This window comes from Lolium rigidum, chromosome 5, assembly GCF_022539505.1.
Source record: "Lolium rigidum isolate FL_2022 chromosome 5, APGP_CSIRO_Lrig_0.1, whole genome shotgun sequence".
NCBI classification, from domain to species: domain Eukaryota; kingdom Viridiplantae; phylum Streptophyta; class Magnoliopsida; order Poales; family Poaceae; genus Lolium; species Lolium rigidum.
Genome location: NC_061512.1, coordinates 261,220,660 through 261,241,063, shown reverse-complemented (window position 1 = coordinate 261,241,063; position 20,404 = coordinate 261,220,660). Strand labels below are relative to the sequence as shown.

At 47.3% G+C, this 20,404-nt stretch overlaps 3 protein-coding genes and 1 pseudogene across 3 annotated transcripts; 3 read left to right on the top strand and 1 right to left on the bottom strand.

Moving 5' to 3' along the window:
- Nucleotides 1-787: 787 nt before the first annotated feature.
- On the top strand, nucleotides 788-4,964 carry LOC124658148 (G-type lectin S-receptor-like serine/threonine-protein kinase At1g11300). Its single transcript, XM_047196569.1, has 7 exons — nucleotides 788-2,138; nucleotides 2,207-2,308; nucleotides 3,510-3,703; nucleotides 3,806-4,013; nucleotides 4,088-4,325; nucleotides 4,416-4,566; nucleotides 4,674-4,964. The coding sequence occupies exons 1-7, from the start codon at nucleotides 788-790 to the stop codon at nucleotides 4,962-4,964; spliced, it is 2,535 nt and encodes an 844-aa protein (XP_047052525.1).
- Nucleotides 4,965-6,365: 1,401 nt separating this feature from the next.
- LOC124658121 lies at nucleotides 6,366-11,637 on the top strand (annotated as a pseudogene).
- A 3,622-nt stretch (nucleotides 11,638-15,259) lies between these two features.
- LOC124652668 (G-type lectin S-receptor-like serine/threonine-protein kinase B120) lies at nucleotides 15,260-19,031 on the top strand. The gene is made up of 7 exons (XM_047191707.1): nucleotides 15,260-16,598; nucleotides 16,805-16,900; nucleotides 17,002-17,195; nucleotides 17,353-17,563; nucleotides 17,974-18,211; nucleotides 18,328-18,478; nucleotides 18,637-19,031. Exons 1-7 carry the CDS (start codon nucleotides 15,260-15,262, stop codon nucleotides 18,940-18,942), a joined length of 2,535 nt encoding a protein of 844 aa, XP_047047663.1. The 3' UTR covers nucleotides 18,943-19,031.
- Nucleotides 19,032-19,176: 145 nt separating this feature from the next.
- Nucleotides 19,177-20,241, bottom strand: LOC124652669 (chlorophyll a-b binding protein of LHCII type 1). The gene has a single exon (XM_047191708.1). The coding sequence runs from the start codon at nucleotides 20,179-20,181 to the stop codon at nucleotides 19,384-19,386; it is 798 nt and encodes a 265-aa protein (XP_047047664.1). The 5' UTR covers nucleotides 20,182-20,241; the 3' UTR covers nucleotides 19,177-19,383.
- Between the last annotated feature and the right edge of the window lie 163 nt (nucleotides 20,242-20,404).

The window sequence follows — 20,404 nt, the reverse complement described above, 5'->3', positions numbered from 1 at the left end:
CATCTAATTTGTCAAAGCTGGAGAGATGGTGGACGGAGTCCAGGAAGAGGTTGCGGAAGGAGGACATGAGAGGTTTTGACACTTTCGTTTTGCTGATTGCCTTGACACTTTGGAAGCAAAGGAACACCCGTTTGTTCGGGAACTTGGAGAGGCAGCTACCCACGGAGCAGCTCATCGACATGATTCTTGAGGAGTTCAGACTTTGGAGGGCTGCGAGGGGAGTGGAGTGGAGAGTCATGTTGCAAGAGTAGGACCTTAGTTTTTTGTGGGGTGGCGTGTGTGGGTTGGCCAAGGGCAGATGTTCGCATCCCCCTTTTGGTCTCTTGTAAATCTAGTTGCTCTCTTCTATAAAGATATGGCACGCTTTTCGCGTGCCCGCGAATTTTTTTTTTTTTGTCAAAGCAAGTTTCTTGACTGTAGACCAGAGCTCGATTGATGATCGACACGTAGCGTAGCTAGTCAGTCCTGAGAGTTTGCTAGTACATAAATTGAATACTCATACCTTAATGTTTCAGTCAGTAATGTTCAGTCAGCTACATAGTTTAGTGTTTCAATCACTAGTCTGACTAGTCGCAGTGATGCATCTTCGTGGACAGCTGTAATGCCGCTCTCAGCATATCCAAAGATAACAATGAGAACTGCAAGACTTTAGATAGTTGAATCAGGTGTTGCCGCGATGGAACATTTGTGGAACGAGTCATCTACATCATATGTTTCTTGACTGTAGACTAGAGCTCGATCGACTTAGCGTAGCTAGTCAGTCCCGAGAGTTTGGGCTGATCGATCGATGAATATGCCGGCTCTTGCCTGCTGCACTGTAGTGCTGAGCCTTATGATCTTCCTGCCGTTGAGTGTGTCCGACGACCAGCTTGTCCCTGGCAAGGCGCTCGTACCTGGCGCCACAATCGTCTCCCACGGTGGTGCCTTTGCTTTGGGTTTCTTCAACCCTTCCAACTCCACGCCGGACAGATTGTACCTGGGCATATGGTACAACGACATCCCGCAACTTACGGTGGTGTGGGTGGCCAACCGAGAAACCCCAGCAAGCAGCAGCGCTGCGCCGATGCTCTCCTTCACCAACACCTCCGATCTTGTTGTGTCGGATGGCGGTGGCCGTGTACTATGGAGGACAACAACCACGGTGAACTCCACCTCGAGCTCTTCTTCCTCCACAGCGGTACTCCTGAACACAGGCAACCTGGTCATCCGGTTGTCGAGCGGCACCACGCTGTGGCAGAGCTTCGACCACCACACGGACACGTTCCTCCCTGGCATGAAGCTCCGGCTGAAGCACAACATGCCCGGCACCAGCGGTAACGACGAGCGTCTCATATCCTGGAAGGGCCCAGACGACCCTTCTCTGGGGCGCTTCTCCTACGGCGCCGACCCGGCCACGGTTCTCCAGCTATTACTTCGGGATGGCGATCAGCTGGTGGCCCGCAGCGCCGCATGGACGGGGTACCCGGTGAGGAGCGACTACCTGGCGGTGAACACCAGCACCGAGCTCATCCTCTACCAAACCATCATCGACAACGACGAGGAGACGTACATCACCTACAGCGTCTCGGACGGAGCGCCACGCACCAGGTACGTTCTGACCTACTATGGCGAGGCCCAAATCCAGGTGTGGAGCGACAAGTCCTCGGAGTGGGCAGTGGTGGAGAAGTGGCCGTCTCTCAAATGCAACCTCTACGGTTACTGTGGTCCATACGGCTACTGCGACGAGACGGCCCCCGTCCCGACGTGCAAGTGCTTGGACGGGTTCGAGCCGGCGAGCGTAGAAGAGTGGAGGGCTGGTAGGTTCTCGGCGGGGTGCCGACGGAAGGTGCTACTCCGAGGGTGTGGCGACGGCTTCTTGGCCTTGCCAGGGATGAAGACCCCCGACAAATTCGTGCTCGTCCGTGCAGGCATAAGTACACCCGAGGACTGCACGGCGGTGTGCAGCCACGACTGCTCCTGCGTGGCATATGCGTACACCAACCTCAGCAGCAGCAACAATAGCAGCAGCTCTGGAGGAGAAGTGACAAAATGCTTGGTTTGGACCGGGGAGTTGCTTGACACCGGAAAGTTTACCGTGGGGCCTGCGTATGCCACTGACAGGCTCTACCTCCGACTTGCAGGCCTGGCTGCAGCCGATGGTACCTCTCTCTCCCTCTTCCAGTTCTTCCCTAGCTTGCCATTCTTGATGCATATATGCACTGCGCAGGTAAAAAGGCAGGGAGTAATGCAGTGAGGATTGTACTGCCACTTCTAGGAAGCGTTGTTCTGGTAGTCATATGCGTTTCCCTCGCATGGATAAAATTCAAAGGTACATATTCAGTGTCATTCACGCAATTTGATCATCTGAGCTTAATTGCAATTCGGGTACTGCTATGTACTACACTTGGGCTAGAAAATCATGGAATCCACGCAAAACTAGAGCAAATAAATCCTTAGCTAATTTTAATAACAACAACAACAACAACAATAAAGCGTTTATTCCCAAACAAGTTGGGTAGGCTAGAGGTGAAATCCGTAAGATCTCGTAACCAACTCATGGTTCTCGCACATGGATAGCAAGTTTTCACGCGGCTCTTTCCATGGCTAGTTCTTTGGTGATAACTCAAGTCCTTCAGATATCTCTTTATGGAATTTTCTCATATCAAGTTTGATCTACCCGTCCTCTATTGACATTATCCGCACGCTTTGGCCATCCACTATGCACTGGAGCTTCTGGAGACCCGCCTTGAATATTTCCAAACCATCTTATACGATGTTGGATAAACTTCTCTGCAATCGGTGCTACCCCAACTCTATCTCGTATATCATCATTTCGGATTGGGTCCTTCCTCGTGTGGCCACACATCCATCTCAACATGCGCATCTCTTGAGTTTCATCTCCATAAGAGTGGCTTGATTTTTACGTTGGCTTGCCAAGCCTATCGCAACCCTCCTCCTTTACCCGGCTTGGGACCGGCTATGTTGGGACAATATAGGTGGAGTTCCTTAGGTAATTTTGAGCTGGTACAATAATCCACCATGCTCGGAATGCAATATAATGACAAAGAATAAACTACTACTCCTATATTCCAAATTATAAGACGTTTTGGGTAGGCTAAATAGATGTAGTAGTAGTAAAATGATGGAAATCCACATGTTAGATAAATCGTACTCAACGTGGACGGTCTTGAGAAAAAAGATGATGATATAGGGGCATCGGATTGTGCGTGCATAGGATATATAGAGGTGAGAGGGGGAGGATAGTTAGAGATTTGTTTTCCTAAGATGTGAGGTTCAACTTATATTTCAAGTCATCGCCATTTTTTTATGCATGTCGTATTTGGAAAAGAAAAAATGTCTTGTCGATAATGTCTTGTTTCGCGAGTTCGTGAGAAAAACAGTGTTGATCTTCCACAAAATTCCACAATGACAATAAGGTTTTCCACCTTGACATGGGATCTTATCGTTTTTATGCTTTGTTCCTATATAGTATATATAGAGAAGAAATTGTAATAACATTGTGGTAGCAGGAAAGAACAAAAGATGGAGAAAACATAAAAATGCAATAATAGATGGGCCGAGTACCTCTTACGAACTCGGGGAAGGAAACACTCCCAACGATCATGAATTGCCATTTGCAAGATTTGAGGAAATTGCCCAAGGAACACAAAATTTCTCTGAAACATTTAAGATTGGACAGGGGGGCTTTGGAAAAGTTTATAAGGTACGTTATTCGTTCTTTAATTTACTATTATCTATGTATTAATTAGGATGGAGTGGTTCATGTGATAAATTTGAATCAATAGTTTACCATTAAATTTTCTAGGTAATGTTAGGTGGTCAAGAAGTTGCTATCAAGAGACTAAGTAAGGATTCTAAACAAGGAACAAGGGAATTCAAGAATGAAGTGATACTGATTGCAAAATTACAACATCGAAACTTGGTTCGACTTCTTGGATGTTGTTGTGAGGGAGATGAAAAGTTGTTGATTTATGAGTATCTGCCTAACAATAGCTTAGATGCTACACTTTTTGGTACATGTTCGTGACACAACACATTTCCCTCAAACAAGTAAAACATTTTTTTTCTATAACTCCTATATTTACAGATGATTCAAGAAAACTGTTGTTGGATTGGGCAACACGGTTTAATATAATCAGAGGGGTGGCAAGGGGACTTCTGTACCTCCACCAAGATTCAAGATTGACTGTAATTCACAGAGATCTCAAAGCTGGAAACATTTTGCTAGATGCGGAGATGAAACCCAAGATTGCAGATTTTGGTATGGCAAAGATCTTCGGTGATAACCAACAAACTGCAAATACCCAACGCATAGTTGGAACATAGTGAGTAACCATTTGAAAAAACGCATTTTAACTTTTTAATAAATTTAAATACCACTTGAGATGACCCATACAATTGGTATGCTCTTCTAGTGGCTACATGGCTCCTGAGTATGCAATGGAAGGTATCTTCTCTACCAAGTCAGATGTCTATAGCTTTGGCGTTTTATTACTAGAAGTTGTAACTGGTATAAGGAGAAGCTCTAATAGCCAAACCATGGGCTTCCCTAGCCTCACAGTCTATGTGAGTACACACGCAAAATTTCTCAAGTTTCATTTTTTTTTAAATGGCAAAGCATATTTTTGTTTGGCAAAAAATAAATACCAATATGATGTTCATTGTTGGTTTAGGCATGGAGCATGTGGAAGGAGGAGAAGACTAAAGAATTGCCAGACTCATCTATCATGTGTACTTGTTCCCTAGATGAAGTTTTGCTTTGCACCCATGTTGCACTCTTGTGTGTCCAGGAGAATCCAGATGATAGGCCGGCCATGGCATCTGTTTTGTTCATCCTAGAGAATGGAAGTACTACACTCCCATCCCCCAAGCGCCCTGCCTACTTCGTGCGACCAGGAGCTGAAATGGAGGAAATAAAAAATTCAGCAAATAGTTTCACACTTACTAAGTTGGTGGGGAGATGAAATTATAATTATTAGTTTTGGATGTATATAAAATGTTCTTGTAATTATTTTTGATGTACCAAACACTGACAAAGAGTATCTGGCCTACGAAAATGGTGACTCATAAACATGAAATTATTCTTTGTATATTTAAACAACTATCGGTCCTTAAGATTGACTTCCGTAAAGTGATTTTTTATTTATTTTGGAGAGAAAATGAGGCAGTAGTGAAACAATATAAACAAATATTTTGGTTGTGAGGCCAGATCTCTACCTTTTACATACATAGGTGACTTAATCCATTAGAGAAAATTACTTAAAAATAATGGAATAAGGAATAGAACCACTTTAAACCAAATTTAGGAGCAAGGAAATTTACTCCCATATGAACGTTAGAAGAAATCTAGAGGATGTGGCATTTTTACCGTGACACGACCAAAAAATGCAATGCATTCCGTGACGTTCTAAAGTTTTTTTCAGAACCTATGGCGGGAGAATATTCAACCGGATAGGCCCATCGGAGCGAGTTAGTACACAAGATCAGGGTGGCCCAATCCATTCGCCTCCCAGCTTGACCTACCCGCAAAGGTCCAGTGCGACCCGAAGGACTAGTTGACCCAGAGAAGATGGACAGAAAACAAGCCAAGTATCCAAGGGTGCTTCCTGGACTTACGGTTTAGCTGACTCGCCTGTATAATGTAAACCTTAGGTCAATTCACCTATATACGGCTTGTCTAGGAGGGAGTAGTGGAATGAATCATTCGCGTACCTTACCCTCCATCTAGGCCTCCGTCAACTTGTAAACACATCTATCAATATAATCAAGCAGTAAAATATTTTCTATTCACGTCATCTTAGAAAAATTGTTGTTTTTCTTTGAATTTTGTTTTTATCAAACAAGTTGCACATAAAGATGATGCTCTGAAACATCAATAATGTTTATCTCATACAATACACAAATCTCATGCAAATTCTACAGTTGAGATGATGGCCTGGCATTTGCGAGGAGCACTATGCTAGTTACTTCTAGAAATGCATACATTTCGAAATGGATGTAACAGAAGGTAAGCACACAATGTTTGTTCGTGTACTTTTAGCGAGAGTAGTTAGAGTGACTATTTAAACGTTCTACTAACACGTCAGGGTTTATATAGCTTAATGATTCAGTCACTAGTCTGACTAGTCGCAGTGAGGTATGGCAACTCCCACGCGGACAACTAAAATGTCAAACTCCACAAAGTCATAAGTCTTGTCAGCTACTCCGATGGCAAAGAATGTACCAGATCTCCAAAACTCTACATTATTCAATCATCCTCATCCGTTAGAGCATTTTTTGGCTTGCAGGCCTAGGCTCAATGATGCAGTGCAAGTAAACCCATTTACCAGCTACTTATCGCTCAGAGAGTTTGGCCAGATCGGCAGATGGATTGGCCGGCTCTCGCCTGCTGCACAGCAGTGCTGACCCTTGTGATCTTTCTGCCGTTGTGCTTGTCGGACGACCGGCTTGTCACCGGCAAGCCGTTCTCCGTGGGCACAACTGTTATCTCCGACGGAGGTGCTTCGCCTTGGGGTTTTTCAACCCCTCCACGGCCACTACTCCGGGCAGGCTGTACCTGGCCATATGGTACAACGGCATCCCCGAGATCACCACCGTGTGGGTAGCCAACCGGGAAACACCAGCCACCACCAGTACACCGATTCTCTCCCTCACCAACACTTCTGATCTTGTCCTCTCCGACGGCAGCGGTGACAAACGCGTCCTTTGGGCGACTAACGTTGCCGCTGAGCAGAGCTCGTCGCCCTCGACGGCCGTGCTTCTGAACACCGGTAACCTGGTGATCCGGTCGTCGAACGGCACCACGCTATGGCAGAGCTTCGACCACCACGCCGACACGCTCCTTCCGGGCATGAATCTCCGGATGAAATACAGCCCGCGGGAGGGCGGGCGGCTTGTATCCTGCAAGGGCCCCGGCGATCCCTCGCCGGGGCGGTTCTCCTACGGCATCGACCCAAACACTTTACTGCAAGTATTCCTTTGGGACGGGCCACGCCCTGTGGCCCGCATCGGCCCGTGGACGGGGTACGTGGTGAAGAGCGAGCGCCGATACCAAGTGGCAAACGGCGCCAGCACGGACATCATCGTATACATGGCTGTCGTTGACACCGATGATGAGATATATATTACCTACAGCCTCTCTGACGGCGCCCCAAGCACCAGGTACGTGCTTACATATTCCGGCGAGTTTCAGCTACAGACCTGGAGCAGCATTTCAATGGCATGGGCGGTCTTGGAGACGTGGCCATCATCGGAATGCGCCCGGTACGGCTACTGCGGCCCGTATGGCTACTGTGACGAGACGGCAACACCCGCTCCGACATGCAGATGCCTTGACGGCTTTGATCCGGCGAGCATGGTGGAGTGGAGCAGTGGCAGGTTCTCGGCTGGGTGCAGGCGGAAGGAGGCGTTGCGTGGGTGTAGAGACGGCTTCTTGGCCATGCCAGGGATGAAGTCACCGGACGGGTTCATGCTCGTCGGCGGGAACAGTAGCACAATGGAGGACTGCTCAGCTGGGTGCGGACGCAACTGCTCTTGCATGGCGTACGCCTATGCCAACCTGGGCAACGGCAGGTCTAGGGGAGAAATACCAAGGTGCTTGGTGTGGACTGGGGAGCTGGTTGACACGGTGAAGATAGGCGCAGTGCCCGGCACCGATACTCTCTTTCTCCGGATTGCAGGTTTGGTCGCAGCGGATGGTACCAAATCTCCCCCTCTCTGTACTATACTTTTTCAACAACTATATATAGCTAAATAACATCTAAAACAGCTATTTCCCGGGTACACACCCATATTCTATATCCAGTGCCCGCTACAGAAAACGGGATCTTTGTTGTATTTTTATTTTGTCTTTGCTAAGTGCTAAAATACGGGTACTCGGCAAAATCTTTCTTTGCCGAATTGTCGTGCACCAACAGTAAAAAAGCACGGCAAAAACTTGATACACGGCGAAGAAAAACGCTATTCCCATTCCACCTACCATTTGTCCTCCGTCTGCAAGGAAAACCCTATTTCCATCCTACTTAACCCTAACATGTCACGCTCCACATCTCCATACTCGTCTTTGCCAGAGGAGGCTGATGGGAAAAAACCACGAAGCAAACGATGGTAGTGGGGCCCTTCTCCACGGGCGCGCCCCCTTTCATTTGGCGGCGGCAGGTCGGCAGCAGGGTTTCGATGGTGTAGTGTTGAACTTTGAAGCCGATCTTGGCACATACGGTGGTGGTGGGGGCTCCCTCCGCCCGGTGGTGACGCCACCTATAGCTACTGCTGGTGGCATCCAAGTCTATGGCTATAGGCGGTGGGAGGTTCGTCCTACGTGTGAAGGCTGCTTGACACCATGGTGGTTCAACGATCTAGGTGGCCATCGCCATGCTGTGGTCGGGCATCTTGGCACGGCAACTCCGGTGATGGTGGCGGCACCGACCTCGCGACTGGTGATGATCTAGCCAAGTGTTGGTTTGGGAAGGTGCGGCTGCCGGTGTAAACACACCTCAAGTTCAGTCATGGTGGATGATGGCGGATCATGCTTATCGCTACCTTATTTAAGACATCGTTGTTGCAGTCTTCGTCTCCTTGCAAGGGCTGCTACGGGGTAAACACACATCTTGTTCTCCAGGATCGAATGATGGCAACGCGCGCCATTTTTCCCGTGGGGTATCGTTTTGGAGCAGAAGTGGCTCTTAGGTGGAGCGGTGTGTTTCTTACCGCGTCAACGATGGTGGGTCTCTGCGGCATGGTCTTGTGGAGTTTCAACGGAGGATGTGCGCACACAAGGAGGAGGCGCCATTTGGCGGTATTGGCATGATCGGCGAAGTTTATGCGGGTCTTAAACAAGAATATTGCTCGGTGGTGATGGCATGTGTAGCTTGTACGTGAGGTGCTCGCTAAGAGTCTGCTAAACCAGATAAGCGCTCTCGTTTCTCCAAGAGGGCATCTCTGGATATGCGATATGTTCTCAGTTCCTAGCTAATGGAGGGATTGTTTATTGGGCACAAGACCTTGTTGAAATGATCTTCACTCATTGTCGGGTTTGTAGGTGTTGTGTGGAGGTTTTAGGTTTTTTAATATATGCTTTTTGTTTGTCCTTTGTTGGATAAAATTAATAAAAATGTTGTTTGTATCTTTTCAATGCAGAGGTAGGGGTCTCCTCCTCGATTTCAGCTTTTTATTATGTCCTGATTTTCAACAGCATCAATGTTTTTTTTTCAAGCAAGTTGGGTAGGCTTTATTATGTCCAGCCTAGGAGTAGTTATTTCTCAGTTTGCACATAGATAACCCATCCCATTTTTAAAATAATATCTATATTATATATTTCCTAAATATACTACAAGTATTGATGGCCAAAGGTATTTCCTCTTATAGACTTATATACTATGTGTCGATGTATTCATTGCATAGGTAAAAGGACAAACAACAATATAGCGAGGATTGTGCTGCCGGTTGTAGGAAGCAGTGTTCTTGTACTCATCTGCATTTTCTTCGCATGGTTAAAATTCAAAGGTACACATAGTGTTTCTCCACTAGGAGATCATCCATCTAGTCACCTCCGTTTGTTGTTGTACTGGCTACAGAATATTTAAACCCACTGAAAATGCAAAACTAGTACGAATATCCCTTCAGTTGAGTTTAACCTTGGCGTACCAGGCCACACAATCAACTAGCAACTAATATAGTTTAAGTTTGTTATAGCCATCACACATGGCAAGAAATGCAGTGACAATGGATAACCATGCTCAGTGACAGCGTATGGGATCGAGGATAGATGTACATGTTTGCATGCTTGCGTCCCCGTGAGTGTGTGTACGCATGCGGGCACAAACAAACTCGTGGATGTGGGGATATGGGATTTACGACTTAGGTTTCAGGGTTTATGTGTGAACCTCATCTAGTATGTTAAGTCATGGCCATATAATTGTGGGTCTATCATTTTGAATGGTGACAAAAGTGTCATCTTGGTTATTCGGTCTAGTTTCATTATTCATAAAGGGTATTTTTCAATAAAGGACTAACATCAACTATCCTAGCAATTTTTCTATGATACACTCATTGGAGAACAAATTATTCTAACATTGTGGAAGCAGACAAAAACAATAAAAGGAGAAAGCACAACATTGCAACATGGAACTGTATAACAACCATATGTGGATTTGGTGAAGGGAACCTTCCCCGCGATCATGAATTCCTATTTGTAGCATTTGAAGAAGTTGCCCTAGCAACAGACAACTTCTCTGAAGCATGTATGATTGGTCAAGGAGGCTTTGGCAAAGTTTACAAGGTAACGACGTTTGTTATTTCTATAATTTATTATAAGATTGGTAGTATAAAGTGATTCATGTCGCATACTTAAATGACGATTTTATGTTCTAATTCTCTAGGGAATGTTAGATGGTAAAGAAGTTGCAGTCAAGAGGTTGAGTAAGGATTCACAACAAGGAACAATGGAGTTCAGGAATGAAGTAATATTAATTGCCAAATTGCAACACAGAAACTTGGTTCGACTTCTTGGATGTTGTGGGGAGCGAGATGAAAAGTTGTTGATTTATGAGTACCTTCCTAACAAAAGTTTAGATGCTGCCCTTTTTGGTACATATTCTAGTATGACCCGCTAATTTCCAAAAAAAAACTCAAAACAAGTTAACTTACTTTGCTTATTGTATAGATGACACAAGAAAATTATTGTTGGATTGGACAAAAAGGTTTCATATAATTAAAGGGGTTGCAAGGGGACTCATGTATCTCCACCAAGATTCTAGACCAACCATAATTCATAGGGATCTCAAAGCTGGAAATATTCTGCTAGATGCTGAGATGAAACCCAAGATACTCCCTCCGATTCATATTAATTGACTCCAATATGGATGTATCTAGAACTGAAATGTGTCTAGATACATCTATATTAGAGTCAATTAATATGAACCGGAGGGAGTAGCAGATTTCGGTATGGCAAGGATCTTTGGCGATGATCAACAAAATGCAAATACCCAACGTGTAGTAGGAACATAGTGAGTAACCTTTTAGTCTTGTATATACATCTTGTGAACTTTTGATCACATTAAACTCCTACAAACTAACAAGAGTGCAATGGTCAAACAGTGGCTACATGGCTCCAGAGTATGCAATGGAAGGTGTCTTCTCTACTAAGTCCGACGTCTATAGCTTCGGTGTCTTACTACTCGAGGTTGTAACTGGTTTAAGGAGAATCTCCAATTGTCATGCCATGGGCTATTCTAGCCTTATAGTGTTTGTGAGTACACACAAAACTTCTCTGGTGTTTATATTTAAAATAGATTGATTTTTTACAAATGTTTAATGTAATTTTATCTGTTGTAGTCATGGAATATGTGGATGGAAGGGAAGACAGAGGAATTGGCAGACTCATCTATCATGGAAACTTGTTCAGCACATGAAGTTTTTCTTTGCATCCATGTAGCACTCCTATGTGTCCAAGACAACCCAGATGATAGACCATTCATTTCATCCATTGTTTCTATATTGGAGAATGGAAGCGTTTCACTTCCAGCACCCAACCGTCCCGCCTACTTTATGCAGCGGAAGATTGAAATAGAACAAATAGTTAGTGATGATCGTCCGAACTCTGTAAACAATTTGACACTTACTGAGATAGGTGGCCGATAAAATAATGGTAAAGTAGGTTTAGGTGTATAAATAAAGTATTTCCCTCGTTTTGAATCGGTATGCATGTACGAGGCGGCAGTTGGGCGCTCGCCTGCTCCATCTATCGGTGGCGGCGGCCTAAGCTCCACACCATCCCCCTGAGCATTTATTTTTATGTCTTCAAGTTATTTGATCTTCATATTTTCTCTCTTCATTACAAAATAAACAATGTTTTAGTCATGTATACATCATAAAGTTGTCATTTTAACCTTGTTTTTTATATGATTACGTTGTTAAGAAATAGAGTGGGTCCATCGGATCGGCAGTTGGGTGTTCAACATTCTAGCTTTAGGAATAATCAGCGGGACCTTTTCAGCACACTGGTTAACTTTATTTTATTTACTTATAACTTAGGCCATCGAAGGACAATATGGATGTTGTACTTATGAATGATTGCTTTTATCTTGTTTCAATAATTAAAGATGCTTATGATACGGATAGTGGAACTCAAGACTGTGATGAATTATGACCTTAAGCATGCCCTCAAGTATAAAGATTTGAATTGTAAGAAAAGCCAAGAGAGTAAGAGACACATTGTTAACTTATTTTATTTTTAGCTGTACGTGAGTTACAAGTAACATTTTCTAATTATAATAGAGGTTGCAACTTGATTTTCCAGTTGCAAGCAAGGTTGTAACTTAATTTCCAGCTATATGAGGGGTTAAAAATAAGATTTTTTAGTAGCAAGTGTAGTTGCAAGTTAGATTTGTTCATTTTAAAGTGGAGTTGCTTATGAGTTTTTTCAGTTGCAAGTGGAGTTTCAACTAAGTTTTTCTAGTCACAAGCGAGGTTGTATTAGTTTTTTATTTAGTAGCCACTGAGGTTGTAACTGAATTTTTTTTCCAAGATGCAAGTGAGTTCGCAGGTGTTTTCCATTATAAATTTATAAAATAAAATTTATAAAAATGAGTTGTACAATTTGTATGATTAAAAAAGTTAGAAAAACTATCCATGAAAATATACAGCTACTGAAAACACATAATTTTAAAAAATTATGAAAGAGGCTAGATGGGATTTCCTCCCTCCATTCCAATACATAAGGTTCCCTTCAAAAAAGTTATATTTATTTGTGATTAAAATTGTGCATCAAATATTGTGAGAAAATACATCTACCGCCGCCCAAACAAAAGCCACACACCAATCTTCGTACAAACGAATCTTGTAGATTCAGGGTTTGCTAAAAACTAAGTTATTTTTCAGTTTTTAGAGAATTAGCAAACCTTATAATTCATTTTTTTGAGTTTTTTTATAATTCTTGACTCATGTAAGAAATAATAATAACTCAAAGGAAGTAGAGATGTAAGTGGATCACCATTAGGATACATTTTATCCTCTTTTAGTTTTCAAAAATGAACTATATTTTTCCAAAAAGTTATCATGTCAGCATAAAAAGTACTCCCTCCGATCTCTTTTAATTGACTCAGATTTAGTACAACTTTATACTAAAATTGAGTCAATTTAAAAAGACTGGAGGGAGAATGTTTATTTTGTTAAAGTGCGTAGATATTGTTCTAATACTCCCTCTATCTCATGAAGGATACATACAAGTTTTGACAAATCTTAGACAACCTTCGTGGGACGAAGGACGTACTACATCCGTTCCAATGAATAAGTTTTATATGCTTTTCGATCTAAAAGTCAAACTAAGTAAGCTCGACCAAGTTTTTCGGGGAACGAATTATTATGTACAATCGAAAAATCAACATGGTTAGGTACATCATGAAATATATTTTCATATGTATCTATATAGCATCACATGTGTTGATAATTGTTTCGAAATGTTTGATCAAACATTTCTTGGCTCGATTTTTCGAGAAAGGTCTTATTATTTGGAAGGGAGGGAGTATTGACCCAGTTGCCTCTTGTGCATGTCTAAGAGAAGAAACAAAAATCGATGGGAATGATTTATGTCTGCTTTTTTTTTTCCTTCCGTTATTGGCTTCTTGCAGTGGGATCGAATTTTGTTTACCTTCTTTCTTGCAATGAGATTTGCACAATTTTTTTTTTGACCGGCTAATAAAAGGTGCCGGCCGGTTGAACAAAATTAGAGAGTTGGACGTCGACATGTACGAAGAGAAGGGCTTTGACCGTTGTGAGAAGCGCGCTTGTGGTTCATAGGTAACTTGAAATTAAGTGTAGAAAAGAAATTGCAGCTTTGCGGTCTGAACATATATAAGGTCGTGAGCATGACTGCATGAGCGTGCGCGCGCATGGGGTAGACTTCCATCCGATCGCGAGGTCGAGAACCTCTGCAAGGTCGCACTTAACTTAAGCCTGGTTCAAACACAGAATACGTACGGTTTCAGACAGGGATCGTATGTCACGGGTGATAGCGTATCATACATACAAAACAAGGCTTGGTTTAGCATGTGTACGGGAGTAATTCGCTTCTTGGTTGGCTGGAGATCCATTAAAAACAGTCAAAATCTCTGGTATTTCGCGTGGCAATGAATCCGCGTTAACTTGCATCGTTGAAAGGATCCACGAAACGTTTCGTCCCCGCTCCTCTCTCCCAGGCGGCGGCGGCCAGATCCCATCTCCACCGGCGTGAGCTCTGGGCCCCTCTCCCTCCGCTTGCCGCTCCGGCGGCAGGAGGGGGAGGGGACCTCGTTTCTCCTCCGTTTGTAGCTTGGCCTTGTCTGCTGTGGTGCGTCGTTGGGGTGGTGGGAGCGGCGCCCGGGCAAATAAATCTGCCTCAACTCCACTCCCACATCGGCGGCGACCTTCACGGCGGCGTCTCGGAGTTGTTGGCAACGTGTGCTTGTCGATCTTTCGGGTCGGCAGCTTGGTCTTCTCGCCGTTCTTCGGATCCGGCGAGATCCGTTTCTCGACGTGTCACCGGCGTTTGTCGTTGTCCACGATGGCGCTGGGGGCCGGGCGAGGTGGTTCTTCCGGGAACGAATATGTTGGTCCCGGAGGTGGTGGATATGCCGTTCTTCTCCGACTTCGTCGATGGGAGGCGGCGTATCTTGGTCCAAGACAAGCACGGGGACGTCCCCGGCCGACGTGCCACAGCGACATGTGCCTCGGCTGGCTACGGCAGGCCTCGTTCATCGACTCACAAAGCCTCGTTGGCGATGGTGCTCTTTTGGATCTTGCAATGGTGGAGGCTCGGCGTCTCTTCTTGCGTTCGTCTCGGCGGCGTTGGAATTGGACGGCGGCCGCCGGCTACGGTGGTTTCGTGGAAACCCTAGGGATCGCTTTTGTATTTTTCGATCTTTTAGGATTTTATCTGCAAATTCAGGATAATCATTTTATCCCGGTTTGTCTTTTAGTTTCCACATGTGTTGCTTCATGTAACTTGATTTTCTATTAATGAAATATGTGGTTGCTCTCAAAAAAAAAAAAAAAGAATCCGCGTTAACTTGGTCGCAGCCTCGTGCCAGAACCAGGAATCAACTATAGGTTGTTGGCACAGGTAGCGACTACTTCACCTGCTCGATATGTGCACTGATGAAACTAGTCGATCTCCAATGGATCTCGGAAACTCGTGCCGTTTAGATCGCTTCCCTTTGCTCAGCAAGGGTAATTGATCTCGTCAGTGAATTAGAGCTAATGTACCTGAACGTGCCTTGATCGATCCATGGAGTCGTCGCCACGTCCTGCCACCTGCACCGTCGCGGCTGCTCTCCTAGTCGTCTGCAGTCTTCTGCCCCGCCCATGCGCGTCGGAGGGCGACCAGCTGGCTGTCGGCGAGCGGCTTACGCCCGGCCAGCCCCTCGTGTCCGACGGCGGCGCCTTTGCTCTTGGTTTCTTCTCCCCGGTCGACGGTGCCGCGCCGGCGAGGCTGTACCTCGGCATATGGTACAACAGCATCCCAGGGCCACGCACCGTCATCTGGGTGGCCAACCGCGAAGCACCAGCCAGCAACCCCACCCTCGCTCTGTCCAACGACTCCTCCACCCTCGTCCTCTCCGACGCCGACGGCCGCGCCCTCTGGGCTTCCACCGGCGTCCCGAGCGGCTCGTCCACGCCGCCGCGGCCTGCCGTGCTGGAGAACGACGGCAACCTGGTCCTCCGCTCCCGGAACGGCACGGTGCTATGGGAGAGCTTCGACCACCCCACCGACACCTTCGTCCCGGGCATGAAGGTCCGGCTGAACCACCGCACGCGCCAGGGAAACCGCATCGTGTCGTGGAGATCCCCCGGCGACCCGGCGCCGGGGAGCTTCTCCTACGGCCTGGACCCGTCCACCTCCCTCCAGCTGGTCATGTGGAACGGGACGCGCCCCTACTGGCGCTCGCCCGTCTGGACGGGGTACACGGTGACTAGCAACTACGTCAGCGCCGGGACTAACGTCTACACCGCCGTCGTCGACGACGAGGAGCAGATGTCCGTGTCCTTCACCGTCTCCGACGGCGCCGCCCCCACGCGGTACGTGGTCACCGGCTCCGGCAGGTTCCAGCTGCTCAGCTGGAACCGCACCGCGTCGGCGTGGGCCACGCTCGCGTCGTGGCCGTCCGTCGCCTGCAGCGCGTACGGGAGCTGCGGCGCGTACGGGTACTGCGACGTCACGGTGTCGCCGGCACCCGCGTGCAGGTGCCCCGACGGGTTCGAGCCGGCGAGCGCGGCGGATTGGAGCGCCGGCAGGTTCGGGCAGGGGTGCCGGCGGAAGGAGGCGCTCCCGCCGTGCGGCAGCGGAGAGGATGGTTTCTTGCCGATGCGGAGCATGAGGGTGCCGGACAAGTTCGTGGTGCAGGGCGGCAACCGGAGCGCGGAGGAGTGCGCGGCGAGCTGCGTGGCGAGCTGCTCGTGCGTGGCGTACGCGTACGCAAACATCCAGAGCAGCAGCGCCAAAGGTGACGTCAGTCGGTGCCTGGTGTGGGTCGGGGACCTCGTCGACGCCATGATGATCGGCGCGCAGTGGCGATCCACTGCTGAGACGCTCTACCTCCGCGTCCCCGTTGCCCCAGCTTCCACAGGTACAAGATCGATATGGGTTACAGACGCAGCTCGACGATACAATTCCTCTGCATTCCTAGCATTGCAGTAACATTTGAATTTTTTTAAATTCAAACCAACATTTCGTCCTTTTTTTTTTTTTTTTTTTGACAGGAACATTTCGTCCTTGTGGCCCAATATGTTGTACTCCGTATCATCAAACTTTTGTCTGTACTTACATGTGCAGGTAAGAAGGCAAGCAAAAGTGCAGTGAAAATAGCAGTGCCGGTGATAGCAGGTGTGCTGCTGCTGACATCCATTTTCTTTGTATGGTTCTTCAGAGGTAGAGTTAAATTTTCTACCTTTCTTCCCTGGACACTAAACATAGTCATGCTCAATCACTCAGAGATGAAATGCTCACAAGTCATAATATCAATTTTCCAGACAAGAAAAAGAAAACCGAGAGCCAGAAGAAGCTAATGCCTGTAAGCGCAAATACTTCGACCGAGATCGCAGAAGGAGACCACACTGAAGATCTTGAGTTCCCGTTGATACGGTTCGCTGACATTGTTGCTGCCACGGGCAATTTCTCCAAGACATTCATGATCGGGCGCGGAGGGTTTGGCATGGTTTACAAGGTAGTACTAGTTTTATTTAGTTCATCTAATTTCACGAACATGAATTTCTTTCTATTCATCTAGGTTAGCATATAAATTTTCAGTAACTGCGGCGAGCGATTTTGTCACCCAAAACATTACATGATCTCACTTCACATGCTTACTGCATCATTTGAAGGCAACATTAGAGAGCGGTCAGGTGGTTGCAGTCAAGAGGCTGGGCAAGGATTCAGACCAAGGAGCAGAGGAGTTCAAGAACGAAGCCATCCTGATCGCCAAACTACAACACAGAAACTTGGTCCGTCTCCTGGGCTGCTGCACGGAGGGAGCAGAGAAGCTGCTCATCTACGAGTACTTGCCAAACAAAGGCCTGGACGCCATCCTATTTGGTACTATGAGTGTTCAGAAACTAAGGGCTCCTTTGATTTATAGGGTTTATATAAGAATTGTGTAGGATTTATATTCTTTAGAATATTTTTTACACTTCTTGTCTGATTGATATTTTTCGACAAAGAGCATATATTGTATGATTCATATGAACGTATCATATAGGAATAAATTTATAGGAATCTTGTACTGCAAATCCTAGGAACAAAACATAAAGGCATACCTCAAGGAAAAATTCCTTTGGTACAATCAAAGAGAAGTCATCTTCTCATAGGATTCAACTAGTAATGACGTCTCAATCCTACGATTTGCACTTTTGCTATTCCTACATTTTTCTATCCTTTGAAGGAGCCCTAAGCCATCACAAGTTCATAACTGAAGTTACTGAAGTTTTATATGGTATTTGCTGCAGACACTGCACGGAAATCGGTGCTGGACTGGCCAACAAGGTTGAGCATCATCAAGGGTGTGGCAAGGGGGCTCCTCTACCTCCACCAGGACTCGAGGCTGACGGTGATACACAGGGATCTCAAGGCGAGCAACGTCCTCCTCGACGCCGAGCTAAGGCCCAAGATCGCCGACTTCGGCATGGCCAAGATCTTCTACGAGGACCAGGTGAACGCCAATACCAGGCGCGTCGTCGGAACATAGTGAGTACTACTTTGTTTCAAGTCACAAGATGCTAAATATCTGAATAAAAATAGCTTGAGATCGTAATCTGCGTCTGACAGAATTCTAACATCTCTGAATTTGATGGTGTGTACAGTGGGTACATTGCTCCTGAATACTCGGTGGAGGGCGTGTTCTCCGTCAAGTCCGACGTCTACAGCTTCGGCGTACTGGTCCTGGAGATCGTGACCGGCGTGAGGGTAACCTCCCCTGACGGCATCAAGGACTTTCCCAGCCTTATAGCCTATGTGAGCAACTGAGCAACTGAATTAAAACTGTCAAAACCAAACAAAATTCTTGCAGCTGCTTAACTTAACTTTTTAGTACAGTCCATGACATGATTAAATCCATGTTTCTATTTCGAAAAAACACAAATGGTTGGTTTGATTGTTCCATTTCCATACAGGCGTGGCACCTCTGGAGGGAAGGTAAAGCTGTTGAGCTGCTAGATCCGTCCTTGGCAGAGAGCTGCTCGCCGGACGAGGCTTTGCTCTGCATCCACGTTGGCCTCCTGTGCGTCCAGGACGACCCCAAGAGGAGGCCGATCATGTCATCTGTCGTGTCCATACTGGAGAACGGAAGCGCGTCGGCCACTGCTTCGTTGTGGCTCCCGATGCCAACCCAGCCTGCCTATCTCGGAATGATGGGAGAGACGGCCGAATTAGAAAACACCAGGAACACCATGGCCATGACAGTTATTCAGGGTCGGTAACACAGTAGCTGCAACATTTTGGAGAAGGAAGTCGCACTGGTCCTAGTGTTCATATTCTTAATGGAGGAAACTTCAGATTTGTAGAGCATAGGTAACAGAAAATATAGAAGTTTTGCAGGAGTTTTGAGTTGGGTTCTTCAGTCTTGCAATGATTTACACGCTTTGACATTCAGAAAAATATTCAGACATCTCTTCAGTAGTGACATTCAGAGAGAGCAGAAGAATGCAATCAAGTAAGTAGAAGACGAAAGATGCCTTGATTAATCTGAGAAATAACCACAAACAGCATCATCTTTAGTGTACAACACCAACTCCCCATCTCGACTGGCCTTAACGTACATGATATCCATCAGTCACGACACACACATGCAGCAGCATCCATCAGCAATGAAGTTGTCGGCCAAGCGCACGCAGGCGCTAGTGCTAGAGAGCGGACAAAGCTCACTTTCCGGGGACGAAGTTGGTGGCGAAGGCCCAGGCGTTGTTGTTGACGGGGTCGGCGAGGTGGTCGGCGAGGTTCTCGAGGGGGCCCTTGCCGGTGACGATGGCCTGGACGAAGAAGCCGAACATGGAGAACATGGCGAGGCGGCCGTTCTTGAGCTCCTTCACCTTGAGCTCAGCGAAGGCCTCCGGGTCGTCGGCGAGGCCCAGGGGGTCGAAGCTGCCACCTGGGTAGAGTGGGTCGACGATCTCACCGAGCGGGCCACCAGCAACGCGGTACCCCTCGACGGCGCCCATGAGCACGACCTGGCAGGCCCAGATGGCGAGGATGCTTTGGGCGTGGACGAGGCTGGGGTTGCCGAGGTAGTCGAGGCCGCCCTCGCTGAAGATCTGGGAGCCGGCCTTGAACCAGACAGCCTCGCCGAACTTGACGCCGTTGCGGGCGAGCAGCTCGGGGAAGACGCAGCCGAGGGCGCCGAGCATGGCCCAGCGGGAGTGGATCACCTCCAGCTCCCTGTTCTTGGCGAAGGTCTCGGGGTCGGCGGAGAGGCCCGCGGTGTCCCAGCCGTAGTCGCCGGGGAACTCGCCGGTGAGGTAGCTCGGGGGCTCGCCGGAGAGCGGGCCGAGGTAGAGCACGCGGTCGGAGCCGTACCACGGGCTGCCGGACGCGGCGACCTTGGGCTTGCCGGCGGTCTTGCGCATGGTGATGCGGCCCTCGCCGAAGGGGGAGGCCCTGGAGGCCTTCACCGGGGTGCCGGCCATCGCCGGGGAGGAGAGCGCCATGGTGGAGGCGGCCATTGCTTGGCTCTGAGTGAGGTTCTTGGAGTGAGATGCTCAGATGGTGGTGTGTGTTGGTGCTGTGGAGTAAGCGGGAGCGGGAGGCGTTTAAATAGGAGGCCGGTGCGATCGAGTCCTTATCCAGCGGAATCTTAAGCCGAGTCGCCATTGGCGCGCGCGGTGCGAGGTGGGCGGATGGGGTGGCTGAGGTGGCGGCGCGCTGGCCACGGGAACGGGGAAACTT

What these genes read in the sequence shown, in the direction of transcription:
- LOC124652669 (XM_047191708.1), bottom strand. Translation starts at nt 20,181, where the DNA reads ATGGCCGCCTCCACCATGGCGCTCTCCTCCCCGGCGATGGCCGGCACC.
- LOC124658148 (XM_047196569.1), top strand. Translation starts at nt 788, where the DNA reads ATGAATATGCCGGCTCTTGCCTGCTGCACTGTAGTGCTGAGCCTTATG. An exon ending in CGCATGGATAAAATTCAAAG is followed by an intron (nt 2,309 to 3,509) that starts GTACATATTCAG and finishes TTGTGGTAGCAG; the next exon opens with GAAAGAACAAAAGATGGAGA. An exon ending in CTTAGATGCTACACTTTTTG is followed by an intron (nt 4,014 to 4,087) that starts GTACATGTTCGT and finishes CTATATTTACAG; the next exon opens with ATGATTCAAGAAAACTGTTG.
- LOC124652668 (XM_047191707.1), top strand. Translation starts at nt 15,260, where the DNA reads ATGGAGTCGTCGCCACGTCCTGCCACCTGCACCGTCGCGGCTGCTCTC. An exon ending in CGTTGCCCCAGCTTCCACAG is followed by an intron (nt 16,599 to 16,804) that starts GTACAAGATCGA and finishes TTACATGTGCAG; the next exon opens with GTAAGAAGGCAAGCAAAAGT. An exon ending in AGGCGCGTCGTCGGAACATA is followed by an intron (nt 18,212 to 18,327) that starts GTGAGTACTACT and finishes TGGTGTGTACAG; the next exon opens with TGGGTACATTGCTCCTGAAT.